Genomic DNA, 18,909 nt, shown 5'->3' on the forward strand with positions numbered 1-18,909 from the left:
TTGTCTAACCCCCTTTTAAAACCACCAAAGCTAGTGGCCACATTTTTCTAACGGAAAGCAAAATCTGACAGTCACAGGGAAGGTTTGGGATAATTGTCCCCAACAGCAAAACAACATCTGCGTTGGATATTGATAAAATCTGGTGGGTTACGGCAGCGTTCAGGCAAACCATAGAACCATTCATTTGTATCCACCAGAGGGTGCTAGTTAATAACTATTTAAACAGGCTGTGGGAAATTTTATTAAGCAAGAAAACCAGGTCTACCTTTGGATCATAAATTATATTTTGTTGCAGGACATGAACACAGCAAAAACAAGGGACAGTTTGCCACCGAGTGTACCTGACAAAAAAGCACATCCTAGTTTTCTAATGAGGGTCAGTTCGTCATAGTCACACTTGTTTTGAATCCACAAAGTGCCATGCACGTAGAAATAAGCATACCTTTAGCCACACCTTTCAGTTACTCTAGCAAGAAAACTTACAAGAGCAAAAGGATAGCAAGGGAGTCCCTGCTGGCAGCTAAGATCGTTTCCCCAGTCGTGCAAAGCCTGCTTGCCTATGCAGTGGACAATTCCAAGCTTGCAACACACCCACACACCCTTGTGGCAGGCGTGAGAATTACCTGTTCAGACTCCTCGTCACTGATGTTAGTGCGGCCCAGCATGGTGGCTTTGACAGTGGAGAGGATTTTGAGTTGCGTGCTGATGGTTGGGATTCGCTCGCAAACCTGCAGGGAAACAGAATTGCACGGCTGAGAAACTGTCTATATAAAATTATACCACTGTTCTCGTGTGTGTTTTCCCCCAAAAAACAGCAGTGGCAAGCATAAACGTTCCTTTTCCTTGGTAATTTCCACCACTCTTCAAGCCACCCATCTTTTTCTCGAGAAACACGGCAAGCTGCTTCAGTGGTAGGGAACCAAGGTATCATCTAAGTTTTCTTATTTCCTCAAGGACTTGTGGGCAGGTTTGGGGTCTCTTTCCAGCATTATTAATTATTATTATCATTATTATTAATTGATATACCACCCTTGTATCAGGGTGGTTCGCAAGATAAAAATGCAAGATAATAACACAAATAAGTAGTTAAAACTAAAACAACAAAACAATAGCTCCTCCCCCAACTCCCACAAACACATTTAAAAGGCTGTTGAATATCATGGCTTTCTTTGCCACAAGAGGACCAGCTATCTATTTGAAGGCTGGCACCTGCCCACCCTGCTCTGCAAGGTTCTCTGCACAAGGGGCTGTTCCTTGCAGACCCCTTGCATTCAGCTGCACTGTGCTGTGCTTGTGGCAGCGAAGCCTGAGGCTGAGGTGGTACAGGGCCACAGAAAGCGCAGCTGCTCAGGGAATTAGATAGTCCGCAGTCCGATGTCTGTGAGACCCTAAACTTGTCTGGCCAGGATTACATTGTTGTGCAGGAGAAGACAGGAGTGCTGTTGAGACCAGTCGAGAAACAAGCAGGCTAAAACAAAGCTGTTACCTGGATGAAAGACCTTGGCTGGATAGTTCTGCCATCTGTGGCTTCTACCATTACTGCCACATCGTGACCTGGCAATCTTAAAGTAGACCACAGGTCCAAAAGAACAAGGAGGGCGAATTTGAGCAAGCCAGCCCACTGTCTGGGCTCTCAAGCAGCCCCCCTGCTCCAAAACAAACCCATCTCTCAGTGGCATGAGGTGAAATAGGGGTACAGTTAGGGCCAGAGGCAACAGCCTGCGAGGACGACCAGGACATTGCATGTGTGACGTCGCAGTGATGTGCAGGTGAGTATGACACCTCCCTCCCTGAACTGGGCCGAAGCTTCCTGGGCTTTGGAAAGGAGACGTCAGGGGAACATTTAGGAGACTAGCCTAGTAAGAGGGGGGGGAAGGTAAAGGACATCTGGACGGTTAAGTCCAGTCAAAGGCGACTACAGGGTTGGGGCGCTCATCTCGCTTTCAGGTTGAGGGAGCTGGCGTTTGTCCACAGACAGCTTTCTGGGTCATGTGGCCAGCATGGCTAAACCACGTCTGGTGCAAGGGAACACCGTGATGGAAGCCAGAGTGCACGAAAACGCCGTTTACCTTCCTGCCACAGTGGTACCTATTTATCTACTTGCACTGGCATGCTTTCGAACTGCTAGGTTGGCAGGAGCTGGGACAAAGCAATGGGGGTTCACCCCGTCGTGCAGATTCGAACTGCCAACATTCTGATCAGCAAGCCCAAGAGGCTCAGTGGTTTAGACCACAGTGCCATCCACGTCCCTGCCACTAGCCTAGTCCCCTTAGTCCACTGACCGCATGCCATCTCTGTTACCAACGCCAGCTCTCACTGTTTCCCTGCCTTCTTCAGGCAGTGGCTGGTGACCCACCTGCAAAAGGTTTGTCCTGATGCGCTTGTCAGTGCACTGCTTGGCAACCTCCTTGGCCAGCCTGGTCACTTCGTCGGAAGCTTTCGCGATATCCTTGGCACACTGGATGAGAGCACGCTTGTTCCCGCTGCCGCCTCTGACCAAGCGCGACATCTCGGCCATGAGGAGGGCCATCCGCTTGGCGGCGGCGATGATGTCGTTGCCCTGGAAAAGAGGAAGGGCAGCCATGAAAGCTTGGGAGCCAGACATCGGCCCGCGCCGTCACCCCCGTCTTGTAAGCAAGCCCTCGCTCTGGAAGGGCAAGGAAGAGACGTCCTGTGCGGTGCAGACGCCGCTCCACAACGGGCACTGGAAAAGAGCTTTGCCCCAAAGGCCAGTTGTGAAATACTTTCTCTCCCCCAAAAAGTGAAAAACAAGCTTTGGCCCGTAAAAAAATAAAAATACGTTGTGGACACGCAGTGTTAGTTTGTTGCTGAAGTGAAAGCGGCTAAGTTCAGACAGTTTTACCAGTTAAACATCTATCCTTTTAATAAGGGTGCAAGAAGATTGCCTTAAGTTTAAAGCATCCAGTGTTATGAAGGTGAATATTCTAAATATCAACATACAAATGGACATGGCACATCCCAATTTGACACTCTACAGTCACAGATGACAACTAACTTTTCTGAGGGGGACACAGCTGAGGGAGAAGTCAGAGCATCAGTTAATCCTTTTGGTCAGCTGTATATGTAAAAAGGTATGCTTAGATGGTAGCAGGTTTGTTCTTTTTTTAAAAAAATGTAAATTATTTTTAATAAACCACCAGTTATTCCATGTAAAAGGAAGCGGCGCTTCTAAGATGATGCCTGCTGCAAGGTGTGTGCGCATCATCTGAATCCTCAAAAGAGAAAAATCTTCAGGACTTAGTCATTTGCAAACATATGGAGCTATTATTTCTCAACTGGCAAACTCTCCTGTTGTGAAAACCAACTACCACTTAATACATCAAGTTGACAGCCTCGCTGTAAGAATTGCCACCTTTCCTCCACTTAGGACAATCTCATCTTCCTTCAGTGGAGAAGAAAGGCATTGGCTGCACTTGGACCATCACGCTAAACTATAGGTTATGCAGCTGGCTTAGCAATACAGCCGTACCTTGGAAGTCGAACGGAATCTGTTCCGGAAGTCCGTTCGACTTCCAAAACGTTCAGAAACCAAAGTGTGGCTTCAGATTGGCTGCAGGAAGCTCCTGCAGCCAACCAGAAGTCCCGTCGGACGTTTGGCTTCCAAAAATAGTTCACAAACTGGGACACGCACTTCCGGGTTTGCGGCGTTCAGGAGCCAAAACGTTTGAGAACTAAGCTGTTCGAAAACCAAGGTATGACTGTAGTTTGTTGGGGGTGAATGAAATTGACAAGCTACAGTTAATCAAAAGTAGTATCAAAACTCTTGCCTACTCATGGCCACACCAGAGCGGAAGTGGAAGAGTTTGCAAACTTGAGGCTGAACCGCAACCATTCAGTTCAACTTGTAACACAACTTTTTAACCGTCACTGTTTTGAGAGGGAGTTCTTTATTTTTGAAGGACAATATAAATAACGTGTTTGAAATAACATTTCTCTATATTAAATACTATAGCTGGAAAAGTATTCAAGATCAGTGTAATCAATAAATCTGTGCAGTGTTTTTGTGAAGAGTGCTTAGTTAACATGACATACTGACCAATAGCAGTGAGAAAATAGGAAAAAGTGCCTGGACTGTAATCTTTTGCATGCAGGAAAGTGGCTGTTAGGCATTAGGACTACCGGGAGAAAAGTGTTTGTAACAACGGCAACAACAAAAGGCACACACTGTGATGATAGCTGTGGAAGGGGACTTGTGGTCCTTACGGGCATACCGTATTTTTCGCTCTATAAGACGCACCAGACCACAAGACGTACCTAGTTTTTGGAGGAGGAAAACAAGAAAAAAAATATTCTGAATCTCAGAAGCCAGAACAGCAAGAGGGATGGCTACGCAGTGAAAGCAGTGACCCCTCTTGCTGTTCTGGCTTCTGGGATGGCTGCGCAGCCTGCATTCGCTCCATAAGATGCACACACATTTCCCCTTACTTTTTAGGAGGGAAAAGGTGAGTCTTATAGAGCAAAAAATACGGTATTTCCATTATGCAGTGCAAAAAACCAGCATGTTGTACACATTACAAAAGGCTGCTGAGTTGCAAAAGTCTGAAGAGCCATATCCTTGTTCAAGAATCTCTTCACACATTTGTTTTTAACCAGTGCACTGAAAATACTGTGTGTGTATTTGTACAAATGAAAAATGCATGTGCAAACATGCATGTTCCACCACACAAATTGCGTATCACCATCGCAGAAGCAATGAGCCAGGGTGCTAAACATGTGCTTGCTGCTGTGATGAGTAACGGTTAACGGTGAACTGCCAGCCCCCTTGAGCAATGAAGGCCATGCATCTTCTCGGCTGGTTTCTGAAGAGTAGAAGGCAAAGCAGAGTGTAAAATGAGAGAGGCCTTCGCACCATGAGGCAAGTGGTGGCAATGGCAGGTTCTGGGTACCATTTAAGGGAGAGAGAGATCTAACCCACGAAGCACAATGCAGCGACATGTTCTCATGCACATCTCACTTAAAATGAATAGGAGGCTTCTCCATTCATTTCAAGGAGATGTGCAAAGGAGAAAGAGTGCGCTAAATTGTGCCCCACATTAACCTACACATGGAAAAACACCATGTGAATTTTGCGCACAGGCACCAAAAGATTACCATTACTGACTGAAAAGACAATGAAAGAAAGACTCACTTTTTTAAAGAAAGGGGGTTTCCACACATACATACCTAATTTTTAGTAACTGCACAGCCACACACTTAACTCCTTGCAGCATGCTAGTCCCAAAAGCGAAAAAGTGACCCGACAGCTCCCAAAACATTTGTTTGCGATTAGTGCCAGCAAGCTCAGGACTAAGATCGCTCCGAACCACGGACCGAGGATCTCCATCAACATCATGGGTTTTGTATTTTTTTAGAAAACCCAACGAAGTCTGAACTTAGCAACCAACACATTCAGCATAGCTTGTTGACCAAAGTCCTCTCACCCTGGGCCAGCCTTTTTACATGACAGCCAAGTGCACATCAGCAGGTCCAACTCCTGGGCAACGCCGCCATACCAAGCCATTCCTGGTCTGTCCAACGTTTTAGTGGAAGCCATTGATAAGAGGCAGAAAAGCACAATGATGCGTGTTAAATGACTTCGGGAATGACAACGACGACTCCCTCACAATCTGGAAGTCACTGAGAGACTCAACCATGGCTTCACAGGTAGTCAGCTGGTTTGTACGTATGTTTGTTTGTTTTGTTTGTTTTCTCTTCCCTTTCGAAAAAAGAACCACTGCCGTGAAGAGACAGGTAAGGCAGAGAGCAACGACAGGGAAAGGAAGCCTTGATTAAGAAGGAGAGTAAAACGAAGGAAGTTGTGAGCCAAATGAAGCTTTTTGAGCCCGGCCATCATCGCCAGCAGGCCTGTCAGAAACATGTGAAGCCACTCTCAATCCTCAACAATGAAGTGCAGACAAACTCGAATTTCATTCCAATTCAGAAAAGGAAAAAGAAAGAAAGAAAACGAAAATGGGACCCGGCAAGGGTCAAGAGTGAATGCAAATGTGTCAACGTTCCAAAATGGCTGGATGCAAGGCGGGTCAGTCGCCAGGGGGAAATGGAGGAAGTACCTTACTAGACCACTTGGTGGCTTCCCGGTGCAGAGACTGAGCAGCGGCCAGAATGGGCTGGTTAACGGGCTGGTTGGTTGGCATTAACAGCAGCTCAGGCTCGTAATCATCTTCAATGTCAGAGGGGAGAGTGAATTCAACATCTGCTTCCTCCTCCTCCTCCTCCTCCTCCTGATCTACATCTACATCAGCCTCAGGGGCTTCCTTAACCTCATCAGTCACATCAGGCTTCGCAGGTTGGGGGGGGGGATGCGGAGGGGGGGATGAAGAAACAGGGACAGTTAGTAGAAAGAAGCAGGATCTGGTCAAAGAGCAAGAACTGAGCTGGTTTTAGTAAATCCCTTTATTCTGGAAGGCAACGGAAGGAGGGGCAGGGAGGAAGGGACGCAACTCCAAGGGAACACTTGACCTGAGAATCTACAAAGGCTTCAAGGAGAGAAACAACAAGAGTTTAGAGAAAGCACACCAAGAATCATCATCGTTTTTCACTCAAGGTCCTCTCTAAAGTGTCTTCTATTTCACCACAACATTCTTTTCTGGCAAGACAATGGCGCCACGGAGACAGGAAAGGAAAGGAGAAACAAAAGCAAGTGCAACACTTAAAGATTACTTAGGGGGTGCAAGAGGAAAGTTTCAACGATGAGGCTTGAGTGCTGAGGAAAAACCGCCAGGGAGCAGAGACACCAGGGGCCCAAAAGAGATGGGAGAGGCCTTGCCGCAAGACAATCGAGGCAGGCACCCCTAGCAAGTTTTGGGTGCTATTAAGGGTGGGGAAGTGGCAGACCTGACCCTACGGAGCCTCACGGATATGAATGGAAGTTGCTCGAGGGCTTTTGTGCGTGTCCTTGTTGAAAAGAGCTCCTATTCATTTCAGCAAGGTTTGCACAGGAGAATTTGCAAGCAAATCGTGCCCCCTGTCCATTATTTTGTGGCAGGAATGTGGGGGTGGGGGTGAGGGAATTGGGACAAAGATACCATATGGATTCTGCAGGCACCACCACGTCTTGGTCCAGGCCATGGAAAAGGAGGTTATTGTGAAAGCAAAACACAATGAAGGAAGGAAGTCAGGACAGAAAGCCAAGGGATTGTGGAAGAAACAGGAGAGGCTGCTCATTAGGAGGACATGACCAGTGTGTTAATTGTTAGCAGACAGAAAGTGATGTTAGCAGCACACACAAACAAAGCCAGTCGGAAATGTTTCTGTTAGCAGAAGGTTAATGAGATGGTGCCAGATTGTTTTGCCACAATGTTGTTCTACAAAAATCCAAATGAGGATTTTCAAATCGTTTGTCAGAGTATCCTGAATCACATCCTGTGGGAAGGATGTCTCTAAAAAAACACAGAACAGCTCAGTATTATCGCAGCCAATCTTCAGGGTACCGATCCATTACAGAAAGAGAAGACCAAAGGGGGCAAACACCGCCTTTTCAAGTGCAACCAGACCCACACACAATTATAACATTTTATTTCAGTTTGCCCCCCCCCCAGCCCCATGTCCTTCACAAGCCCTCCCCCCCTCCCCATGTTTTTGCATGTTCACACTTCCTTCTTCAAGAACAGCGGCTTTCGGTATTAAACACCCCCTCCCCCCCAATTACTCAGTTTATGCAATTATATGCTCCCAAATAATTTAGATACAGCTTAAGGCGGCAGTGTGGGATTTCAACTCTTTTTGCTTTCTGGGCAAACCCAGAGGTTAAATGCAGTGCGTTGAGTAAGGGCCATTTCTCTTCATGAGGACCAAGTGGTGAAGTCTTTCTGCCGGGCAACCTGAAACATCTGCTTAAGAGATAGCAAGCACTTATGGACAAAAGCAACTTGCTGCCTTCTGGGGAATTATTGATCCCAATGTGACCACCTCCCTTCTCCGTCCTGATCCTGCAACTCAAAATGGGGGGACAGCGAGCTGTGAGGGGAGTGCCTGAAAGTTAAGGTGCGTGTGTTTACTAAATATGAAGGACATGTCAGTTTAAAAAATATTGGGTGGTATCCAACCAAATCATTCCACTCTTCTGGCTGTTGAATGGAACTTGCCCTCCCTCTCCTCTCCTCTCCCTCCTCCAAAATATGCTCCAGAAGGTTGGGGGGGGGGACCCAGAACATATTAGGGGGACTTGCAGGGAGAGGAGGGGAAGAGGAAGTTCCACTGCTTGTGCAAACTGGACTGTTTAGTTGGATACTGCACCTTATTTCTAGGGTCGTTCTTGCTGTCCATAACCCAAAGTGGTTCAAAGCATTAGGCAATTAAACCACACACACTTGCCACTAAAGGGATTTGCATTAACCTTAGGCGCTCTCTTTCAAATTTATTTTTCCATGTTGCCGAGTGAAGGATTCTGTGGGACTCTGTGCACTTTCGTAGAGGACATGGGACTGATAAATATCCTCCTCTTTCTGTCCCACCACATTTGAGTACCACAACAGCCAACAAAAATAGGGTGTATATCCTAGCAAATGTTCAAGTAACACTGGGAAGCAGGAGAGAGGGCAAGGCAAGAAATTTATTGTCCAGGAAGAAGGAAAAATTAAACTGGCAGAGCATGAAGAGAAAAAGGGGGGAAAGTTAATTTGCTGCACAGTCGGAATAAACAAGTAATACACAACTGAAACTATTTTTCACAGCCAGCCCAAAGCAATCTGCTCGGTTTTTGCGCCTCCCCTCAGACCCAGTGGCTTCTACACACAATCTCTTCTGCTGGAAGAGTGGCTCAGACCGTAGCCATTTATTCTCCACCTACTTTTGAAGACCCATAAACCCACAATAATATTTATGTGCAGGGGAAAAAGCCCCACATTGCAGCCACCTTGGGACAGGGCACTGCAGATAATGTTCTCCTGAATGGAATTACCAAGATGCAGCAGTTAGGTATCAGCTTCTCTCAAAAGCTGGGTTTATTTATTGATCCCACACACACTCCAGTGACCTTAAAGTTAAAAGCTCAGAAGGCACCAAATCTCAACTACAATGTCTACCAGGACAGGTTTTAAATGATATTTTAAAACTACATTTTAAACTGAAGCAAGTGTGGTGTAGTGGAAAGTGTCAGACTTAAGATCTAGGGTTCAAAATCCACACTCAGCCACGAAGCTTGCTGGGTGAATTTGGGTTTCTCAGCCTAACCTACCTCACAGGGTGGTTGTAGGGATTACATGAGGAAAGAGGAGAACGATGTATGACTCCATGATCACCTTGGGTAAAAAGGTGGAATATAAATTAAATAATATTGTTTTTCTCAAGCATGCTACTAAAATCAGCGAGAAAATGTGTATGTGTATGTATGTATATTCAGTGTTGCTTTGCTTGGAAGATTCATTTTGGACTGTTTGCTTCTCTGTTATCCCTTCCAAAAATAAAAACTGCCAAGGTCAAAATGATACTTGTTTTGTGATGAGATGCAAAAAAAACCCAACCCCCAAAAAACTCATTTGCAAGGGTTGGCATCATTGTTGCAGCAATCTTAAACGAATCTGCCAAACATGGCAAGACCCATGTTACAGCCCCCATTCAGAGGTAAGCGTGGGTATTCTGCATAGCCCCTCTACACTGACCTCTGGGGTGGTCCACTTCTTGCAACAGTCTGGTGGGGCAGGGGAGAAAGCTTGCGGAGCACAAAAAGGGCAAAAGGCTATGGCGCTTGATTCCCCAACTCAAGCAGAAGGTCCCGAATGCTGGCATAAATTCTTAAGGCTCATTTCAGCTAAAGGCTCAAGTCCGGTGAGGTTTCCCTCGCCCTTCTTGCTAACCCTAAAGTTCTACATACACCAAGGCGTGGTTATGAAATCTGTGCACAATAAGAGTCTTGGGAACGATTCTACGGTTTTACGGAAATGGTGGGATGTGAAAAGTCCCATGCTTATATCAATAATTTGCAAAGCTTTAAAAATAGCCTTGGAGCTGCTTCTGAAAAAGCCCACTTCTGGGTAGACGTGTGAAAAGGAGAGTGCACAAAATATTGTGGCTATTGTTGGAGATTACACACCACCTTTCCGAAACCTTGTAGCAAGGATGGGGAAACGTGCAGCCCTGCAGATGGACTCCCGACTCCCATCAGTCCCAGGCAGCATGGCCAATGGACAGGGATGATGGGAGTTGGAGTCCAGCACCTTCTCTTGAAGGACCACAGGTTTCCCCATTCCTGCACTACAGAGTCAGCACAACACAAAGCTTTTCATGGCTTCATGGGGGGAAGCAACTCTGGATGCAAGAGCAGAAAGTCAATTTTAGATTGCCTCTTTCCTAACTCCTGCAGTATTATCAAGTTTTTGTTTGTTTCTTTTCAGTGCTCTTCCAGAGCACACTGGAAACCGTTGTGGAGTTTCTCACTTCATTTGGGTGAGACGGATTGGTTTTCTCCCTCATCTGTTGGATTTGACCCCCAATTCCTACTCACCCAGGGCATAAAATTTCCTGGCAACCTGAGGAAGGTTTTAAAGCGAGGTCTTTGCACAGCAGCGATAAGAACGGTCAACGTAAGGGTGAGGATTTGCAATCAGCAATTCACTCTCTAAAAAGAGCCCAACCTCTGAAGATCAATACCAGGGGTCAGCAAGGTTTACCGGCCATGGGCCGGATCACTCCCACGGAGATTGTCTGTGGACCAGACTGGCGCAGCGCAATGCCGAAAATCGTGTCTGTGCATGTCTGCGGCGCTGGAAATTGCTTCTGTGCATGCCCAGACACCGACATGCGTAGATGCGATTTCTGGTATCTGCGCATGCGCAGACGCAATTTCCGGGGCCGCTCAGTGAGTCCCCACACCACACTGTGCTGGTTTAGCGCAGCACACAGGGGACTCGCCGAGCGGGCAGCTCATGGGTCGGTAAAACAGTCTTCGTGGGCCGCATCCGGCCCATGGGCCACACATTGCTGACCCCTGATCTATACAAACAGATCTGCCTACAACACTGGGATAACCCCGAGTGACATCAATGCAATACCCACGAAACACACCGCTCTGCAATTTCTTTGGGTTAAACCGAGAAGCAGCGGCTAAGCAAGAACACAAGGATGCATTGGCCGTTCTTACCTTGCTGGACCACTTTCTGGCTTCATCGTGGAGCTGCCTGGCAGCCATCATCATGGGCTGGTTGAGCACCTCCCCAGCCTTCACCTCTGGGAACTCTTCATCCTTCTCTTCAGGAGGAGGGGGCCTGGGGGGAGGAACCTCGCCCTCTGGCAACGGAGGCTTGGGAGGAGCAAGTTCATCTGTAAGCTAGGGAAGAAAGGAAATGGGTTGCAGTACCCCAACGCAGAGATCCAAATGCAAAATGGCCACATCTATAGCAATCCACAGAATGGGGAATCTACTTTTATTTTTTTTTCAGCTTTTGCACCTGAGTTGTCCCTTTATTTTTTTTATATTTATTAGTTTTACCTAGTGATTATTAATTATACACATCAAACATAACAATTCCAAGAAAAAAAGAGGTCCTCTCAAACCTTCTGACCTCCATGGGTTCCATTTCTAAAAAATTGTTCCTGCAACTTTTACTGTAATCTATCTATTATAAATCCATAGTATCCAAAGTCTGTGTTACTTTACAAGTGTTATTGTATTCCCACTAGTGATTTCAACTGTTTACAGTGGTCTCTAAGGCAGTGTTTCCCAACCTTGTGCCTCCAGCTGTTTTTGGCCTACAATTCCCATCATCCCTTGCCACTGGTCTTGCTAGTCAGGGATGATGGGAGTTGTAGGCCAAAAACATCTGGAGGCACAAGGTTGGGAAACACTGCTCTAAGGTATGTTATAAAATTATTCCAGTCCTTAATAAAAATGTGGTCTTCCTGATTTCTGATCCTTCCCAGGATGGGGAATTTTCAGTGCTTTGGGCAAACTTTCCAAACTCAAATTCACCATTCTTTTGCCCAGCTGAGAATAATGAAAATTAAGACACCTACCCAAGAATATGATTTACATACTTCCTGGAGGGTTGGGTGATGCATGAATGTGGCTCTCAGCCCTGATTTACATCATCTTAAAATCCATTATAGTAGACTTTACAAAATGATCTCTTAAGTTAGCAACTGTTAGCAAAAGCGTCCTTCATCTCTCTCACTTGGTTTTCTGATCTGCTAACCAGCAGGAAATTGTAGAAAGGGTGGGGGACAATAGCTCACTTCAGATGTCCTTCTATAGAGAAGGTAATTGAGGTTGTCTGGCGCTGTGGGTTAAACCACAGAGCCAAGGGCTTGCCGAACAGGTCGACGGTTCGAATCCCCGCGACAGGGTGAGCTCCCGTTGCTCGGTCCCAGTTCCTGTCAACCGAGCAGTTTGAAAGCACAAAGTGCAAGTAGATAAATAGGTACTGCTCCGGCGGGAAAGTAAACAGCGTTTCCATGTGCTGCTCTGGTTCGCCAGAAGCGGCTTAGGCATGCTGGCCACATGACCCGGAAGCTGTACACTGGCTCCCTCAGCCAATAAAGCGAGATGAGCGCCGCAACCCCAGTGTCGTCCATGACTGGACCTAACCGCCAGGGGTCCCTTTACCTTTACTAATATGCCATCATATTATTTATTCAACTCCTGGATTCAAATGCCCATGTTTTCAACACAGCTTTCAAAGGCACGGATAGTGTTTTCTGAAATCTAAAAAATGTGCACCTACCCACCTTTAAGTTCTTCCTATTAATGGATGTGTTCACAACAACACTCCCCCAAGTTCAAAGTTTATACATAATCACAGATGGCCTGAAAGGCACACACTTGGCTTTAAACTGCTGCTTTTCTCAGCAAAATACAAAGACCCAGGAATCTGTTCTTTTCTTGCCACTTCTGTGGTTTTTGGTTGGATTACCTTCATACAGAGGGCATTGTACTCCGCTCTCAAGGGCCCCAAGCCCAAATCTGGCTTCGCAAGATGCCAAAGAAACAAAACTTGGGGACGCAATCTTGTGTGTATGCCAGCATGTGTTATATAAGAACACTGTGTGACTGGAATCAGATTTCAGCATTAAGCGAGTCCACCCACACAAGGAAACCACAGCCATTTAAATAATTGAGAGTGGCTCAACCAAATGGTTGCAGATTACCTCTGTCCTTCCAGAGCAATTCTCCGTAACACGGCACTTACGTGAAGTTGCTCAAGATCAGGAGGCGGAGGGGGGAAGTCGGGTTCCTGGGGCTGGAAAGCTTCTCGGACTTTGGCCACAGCTCCCAGGATCCTGTAGCCGGAATCAAGGAAATTCTTCTGCAAACCTAGGAAAGAGAGAGAGAGCTTAGTATTTAGTTTTGAAAATTCAGTGACAAGGCGCTTTGAAGAGTTGGAGAAAGCATCTCTGTCTAACGCTTACCAGGATCGGAAATATTGCCTGCCACAGCTTTCGCATCCATCACCATTGGCGAAATGGTTTTGCTCAGGTCATCAGAGGCAGCTTTCACAGCTTCCCGAAACTTGGGATCCTCTGAGTTTTCCACCTCCTTCTTTGCCACTAACAAAATCCGGTTTGCTCGCCGGGCAATGCTGGTGGCCCCAGCGACAAGCATCTGCGGCTGAATGTTGGCCATCGCGACTTTGCACTTGTCCAGGTCTTTCTTAATGGCCTCCTCGGAAGCATCCAACAGAGACTTGGTATCAATTGCTTCGTCCACCATCCCTAGGGTAAGAAGTTTACAGATTTACCTCCCTTCATGTACACGGCAAGGGGAAATGACGCTGGAGGGAAGGTCACCCTTAAATACAGGATGGAGTTCTGCTACATTGGCCAGGTGAATTTGTCAGGGTGCTGATTTGGCACAATCCTGATTATGAGCATTTAAACTCTTCTCACTCTTCTCACTTGGGTCTTGCCACCAGAGGGCCTCCAAATTCTATCAAATCCTCAAACATGAATGGATTATATTTACATAACTGGGGATGAGTACATTTTTGTACTGCGGATAGTGGAAAACACGCTAGATCAATGTTTCGCAAACTTGGGTCTCCTGCTGTTTTTGGACTACAATTCCCATCATCCCTGACCACTGGGTCCTGCTAGCTATGGATTATGGGAGTAGTCCTAAAACAGTTGCAGACCCAAGTTTGCGAAACCCTGTGCTAGATTTACAGAAAGGGAACTCAGTGGGACAAGGGAACTTGGATGGAAGTTCAATATGTAAAAATGGATGTCTTATTTCTTCCTTATCAGCATCTGTGTACGAACACAAAACACATCCAAATCTATATGCAATTTTGCCGTAATGAACAAGTGATTGAAATAGAGTTGCATGACAATAATCTATCCAAAAGTTGCGTTTGTAGGCTTCCAGTGATCAGGCCAAGACATATTCCAAACAAAAGTATGGTGCAATGTTTTCCTTGAGTCCACTGTGACTTTTTTTGGGTGGGGGGGATGACTTTTCCCTTTCTGTCACATGCTTAAGTCAACTGCATCAAATAACTGCTCTTCCCTTTCTAGTTTCCTTCCAATTATATCTCAGGCTCATCATCAATGATTTGGGGCTACAAAACTATGGCCACAAACTCCTCCATTTTACCTGTCATTTTTTCCACATTATCAATCCACTGGTTCTTCATGGTCTCAAAGTGCTCATAAGCAGCTTGATTTCCAGGATTCCTTAGCAGGATGCGAGCGGCAGATACTACCTGCCAATGCAAAAACACCCTAATGATGCACAGGAACAGAAAGTAAGTGCACTGGAATTTATTTTGCAGTGTAGGTACCAGTAATCTGAAAGTTAAGCATCTCTCATCTGAAATGGGTCCCAGTTTGGGGAGTTTCACAAGAAGTCTCCAACTGAAAGATGGATTTATACCACTCAAGAACACTCTGAGATACAGTCGTACCTTGTTACAGATAGGTAGCCGTGTTGGTCTGCCATAGTCAAAACAAAAAAAATTCCTTCCAGTAGCACCTTAAAGACTAACTTAGTTGGTCTTTAAGGTGCTACTGGAAGGATTTTTTTTTTGTTTAGTCGTACCTTGGTTGATGAACGCCTTGCGAGTCGAACGTTTTGGTCCCTGAATGCCCCAAACCCAGAAGTGAGTGTTTGTGAACGTTCTTTGGAACCCAAACATCTGATGCGGCTTCCAATTGGCTACAGGAGCTTACTGCAGCCAACCAGAAGCTACGCCTTGGTTTCTGAACGTTTTGGAAGTCGAACGGACTTCTGGAATGGATTCTGTTCAACTTCTGAGGTACGACTGTACTGAGAATTTCCAAAGAGCAGAATTCCCAATCATGACATGGGGACTGCACAGAATTATTATTTTTTAATTACCGCCTTTATTTAGAAGAAAACAACAACAAAATAAAGCCAAGAAATTACGGAAGTCTCTAGCGCAAATAGTAATTGTTAAAATACTTTCATCACATGGACGTAAGTAGACTATTACACAATAGCTTGTAAAAATTACTTTTTCTATACAGGAAATCCTTCAGATTTATTCCTACTCGAAGTACATGCTCCCAAAGTAGGAAACAAGACGCCCAAAGGATCTGCTTATCCAGAGACCCAAGTGTGAAGACTGACCAGAGAGAGAACATATTCCATGACAATCGGGACAGTGAAAGATTCGCCATACACCATAAAAAGCTGTCAGGTCCTTCTTTCCTTAGGAGAATATGGTGGAAGATTATGGTGCTCTCTAGTTTTCAACTGAGCCTCAGAAGAATTTTAAGCTGCTACTGAAAAACGCAATGGGACAGGCACGATCCCAACGATGCTATGAACCACTCTTATGGAGGCCGTCAGAGGAAATGAAGTTAATTCCAGACATCCCTTTGTTATGCCTGGATCCAGCTCCCACTGAAATCCCCTCCTCTTGCAATCTTTTTAGATTGTAGCTTAACTTCTAAAAGGTCTTTTTGGCTGAGAAGTGGGACGAAGCTATAAAATAAATGCAAAGTTCACCTGAAAGTGTTCATTAATTTCAATGGGACTTAGAAAGTAAGTCCTTAAGGCTGCATTCAAAGTGAGCCTCTGCTTCTGTAGGTTAAGCCAACCTATGCATACATTTTTATGAGATTTTAATTATTTTTTTTACAGACTCCTAAAAATAGCCTACAATTTAAGGAAGTTACCCTCTCTCAACCTCTTGATTTGTGTGCTGTCTCTCACACAGAGAATCATCTCATCCTAATATTTAAATGTTGTTGTTTAGTCGTTTAGTCGTGTCTGACTCTTCGTGACCCCATGGACCAGAGCACGCCAGGCACTCCTGTCTTCCGCTGCCTCCCACAGTTTGGTCAAACTCATGCTGGTAGCTTCGAGAACACTATCCAACCATCTTGTCCTCTGTCGTCCCCTTCTCCTTGTGCCCTCCATCTTTCCCAGCATCAGAGTCTTTTCCAGGGAGTCTTCTCTTCTCATGAGGTGGCCAAAGTATTGGAGCCTCAGCTTCAGGATCTGTCCTTCCAGTGAGCACTCAGGGCTGATTTCCTTCAGAATGGATAGGTTTGCTCTTCTTGCAGTCCATGGGACTCTCAAGAGTCTCCTCCAGCATCATAATTCAAAAGCATCAATTCTTCGGCAATTAGCCTTCTTGATGGTCCAGCTCTCACTTCCATACATTACTACTGGGAAAACCATAGCTTTTACTATACGGACCTTTGTTGGCAAGGTGATGTCTCTACTTTTTAAGATGCTGTCTTGTATTTTAAATACTCATGTTTTATTCTTTGACTCCTTCTCTCGTTCAATTTATTTAACGTCAGGTTCAGATACTGGCGTCTCCAACCCCACTACATGCTTACTGGAGATGAACTCTCTGGATAGAAACTGAACAACTGAATTTTTCATCCAGGTGAAGTTTTTGGTGTCTGCAAACTGGGGAACGCTCAACCAGAAGTGTGCAGATCTTTGGGCATTCTGTAGTAGATTGGCGAGGATTTCTGACTTCCAATTGTTTAACAATAACAGCAGCAAAATGTCCCCCATTCCATGGCATAAATTATACCAAGAAAATGAAGAAAGACTGGGATAACTGAGAGTGGTTGTTGTCATCGTCAAACGACTGTGAGCTCCGATCAAAACCAGAGATTCTGACAGTGAGAGGGAAAGATACCTGAGGGGTGAGCTCTCTTGCAGACTTCACAGTTGCTTGTATGCCTTCGACAGTACTTTTGTTGGCTGTTCCAACTGCAGCTGCCTTTTCTGCAGTAGCTCCAAGCCTGGCAGCATGGTTTTCAAAATTGGCTGCCCTGTCATCAAACACCTGAAAGTTGAAATACATACCACAGATTAAAAAATGCAGCCAGTTCAGGGTTTTATACCAAGCCAGGGTCCCCCAAGCAACTCACAGTAACCCATTCAATTACAGACTAGGTGCTTTAATTAAAGCTAGTTTAATCAATGATGAATTTATAATTCTTTGGCGATTTATTAGAAAAGTAAAACTGTTCAGCAGAGATACCGAGCTGCTAATCTTTCAGGGCTCATTTGCTTTTTTTTGCTGCAACCGACTAGCTATCCCTCTGAAAGATGAATAATAATAATAATTTATTATTTGTACCCCGCCCATCTGGCTGGGTTTCCAGCCACTCTGGGCGGCTTCCACCAAGACCAAAAATATATTAAGATGTCACACATTAAAAACTTCCCTGAACAGAGTAATGCACACATTTCTTATGGACAGAACTCTTTTTGGCAATTCTAAGCCCTGGTTTCTCCTGCCCACCTAGCAGTTCAAAAGCACGTCTAAGTGCAAGTAGATAAGTAGGTACCACTCCGGCGGGAAGGTAAATGCTGTTTCCGTGCGCTGCTCTGGTTCGCCAGAAGTGGCTCAGTCATGCTGGCCACATGACCCGGAAGCTGTACACCGGCTCCCTCAGCCAGTAAAGTGAGATGAGCGCCACAACCCCAGAGTCGTCTGCGACTGGACCTAATGGTCAGGGTTCCCTTTACCTTTACGCCCTGGTTTAGACACACAAGGCTACAATGATAATGGGCGTGAATGCGCCATGATAGATATGAGTACCAAAGACAGAGCTTTCCTCAGATCACCTTAAAAGCGCAATTCTTTTCAAGGAAGATGGTTCAAACAGTCAGTTGTCACCAACTGACTCTGAGCTTCCATTAAAAAAATAAAAGTAAGCTCTTCTAGACAGAAAGACATGTGACAAAATGTAAAGGTACCCTTCCAAGTGATTTCTGTGGAAGGTAAGCGGCATGTCTGCCTTGTATATTTTTTCTGGTACTGAGAAATACTCCCTGTTGTCATTAAACAGCAATAAAATCTGTGTGTGATCTCCACTGTAAGGACCAGAAGGACACAACTGACTTCCTGTGATAAGCATAAGGTTGTTGGGGTGGCTGTCTCTCTCATTTTGTGTTAAGTCACACAACCCAAGGAAGCCATTTTGTGACTGGCACCCGCAGAACACTCAAGACTCAGAATGTACCCCTACTCCAAAACATTTGGCTACACCTGGATTAAGTTACAGTAATGTTTCAAACTGTGGGCACCAATTGCATTCTTTTTCCTCAAGGGTGGTGGTGGGGAAAACCATTTAAGTATAAAAAGTCTAACATCTGACTGTTACTTTGGCCTATGCAAAATTATATATGCTCACTGTAACTTACAAGACTGGTGCATGCTGGGAACAGACTCACCTCGTCCCTGTTGGGGGCGTCTGGAGGAGCAGTAGCCGCTACTGCCAACAGTTTAATTGGTGTCGTCGTGTCGCTGAACACATCAGATACTTCCTGGGTCATGGCTTCTTGCATCCTTGATTTCAGATCCTTAATAGGAATGCAAAGGCTCCGCGTCAAAACACAGAAATGGGTTTGCCATGAAGTGCAAAAGTAAAACACTGGATCTGAATATGGACAGCCTAGGTTCAAAAAAGCTCAGCCATAAAGCTGAAGTTACAAACAGATAGGAGACCTTCAGAGATGGA

The 18,909-nt window shown here is 45.5% G+C and overlaps 1 protein-coding gene across 4 annotated transcripts in view; it reads right to left on the bottom strand.

The window, feature by feature from the left end:
- VCL (vinculin) overlaps positions 1-18,909 on the bottom strand; it is an 87,921-nt gene that overhangs the window by 3,782 nt on the left and 65,230 nt on the right. For 2 of the 4 annotated variants that reach the window (XM_077930648.1, XM_028729081.2), the window contains exons 13-21: positions 18,623-18,751; positions 17,076-17,225; positions 14,546-14,654; positions 13,363-13,665; positions 13,143-13,267; positions 11,099-11,284; positions 6,072-6,299; positions 2,357-2,560; positions 624-728 (exon numbers count right to left, since the gene is read on the bottom strand). In XM_077930648.1, the coding sequence (XP_077786774.1) occupies positions 624-728; positions 2,357-2,560; positions 6,072-6,299; positions 11,099-11,284; positions 13,143-13,267; positions 13,363-13,665; positions 14,546-14,654; positions 17,076-17,225; positions 18,623-18,751 (1,539 nt within the window). The remainder of the gene's footprint in view (positions 1-623; positions 729-2,356; positions 2,561-6,071; positions 6,300-11,098; positions 11,285-13,142; positions 13,268-13,362; positions 13,666-14,545; positions 14,655-17,075; positions 17,226-18,622; positions 18,752-18,909) is intronic. The other 2 variants (XM_077930649.1, XM_028729079.2) reach the window with 1 other exon arrangement.

This window comes from Podarcis muralis, chromosome 6, assembly GCF_964188315.1.
Source record: "Podarcis muralis chromosome 6, rPodMur119.hap1.1, whole genome shotgun sequence".
Lineage (NCBI taxonomy): Eukaryota > Metazoa > Chordata > Lepidosauria > Squamata > Lacertidae > Podarcis > Podarcis muralis.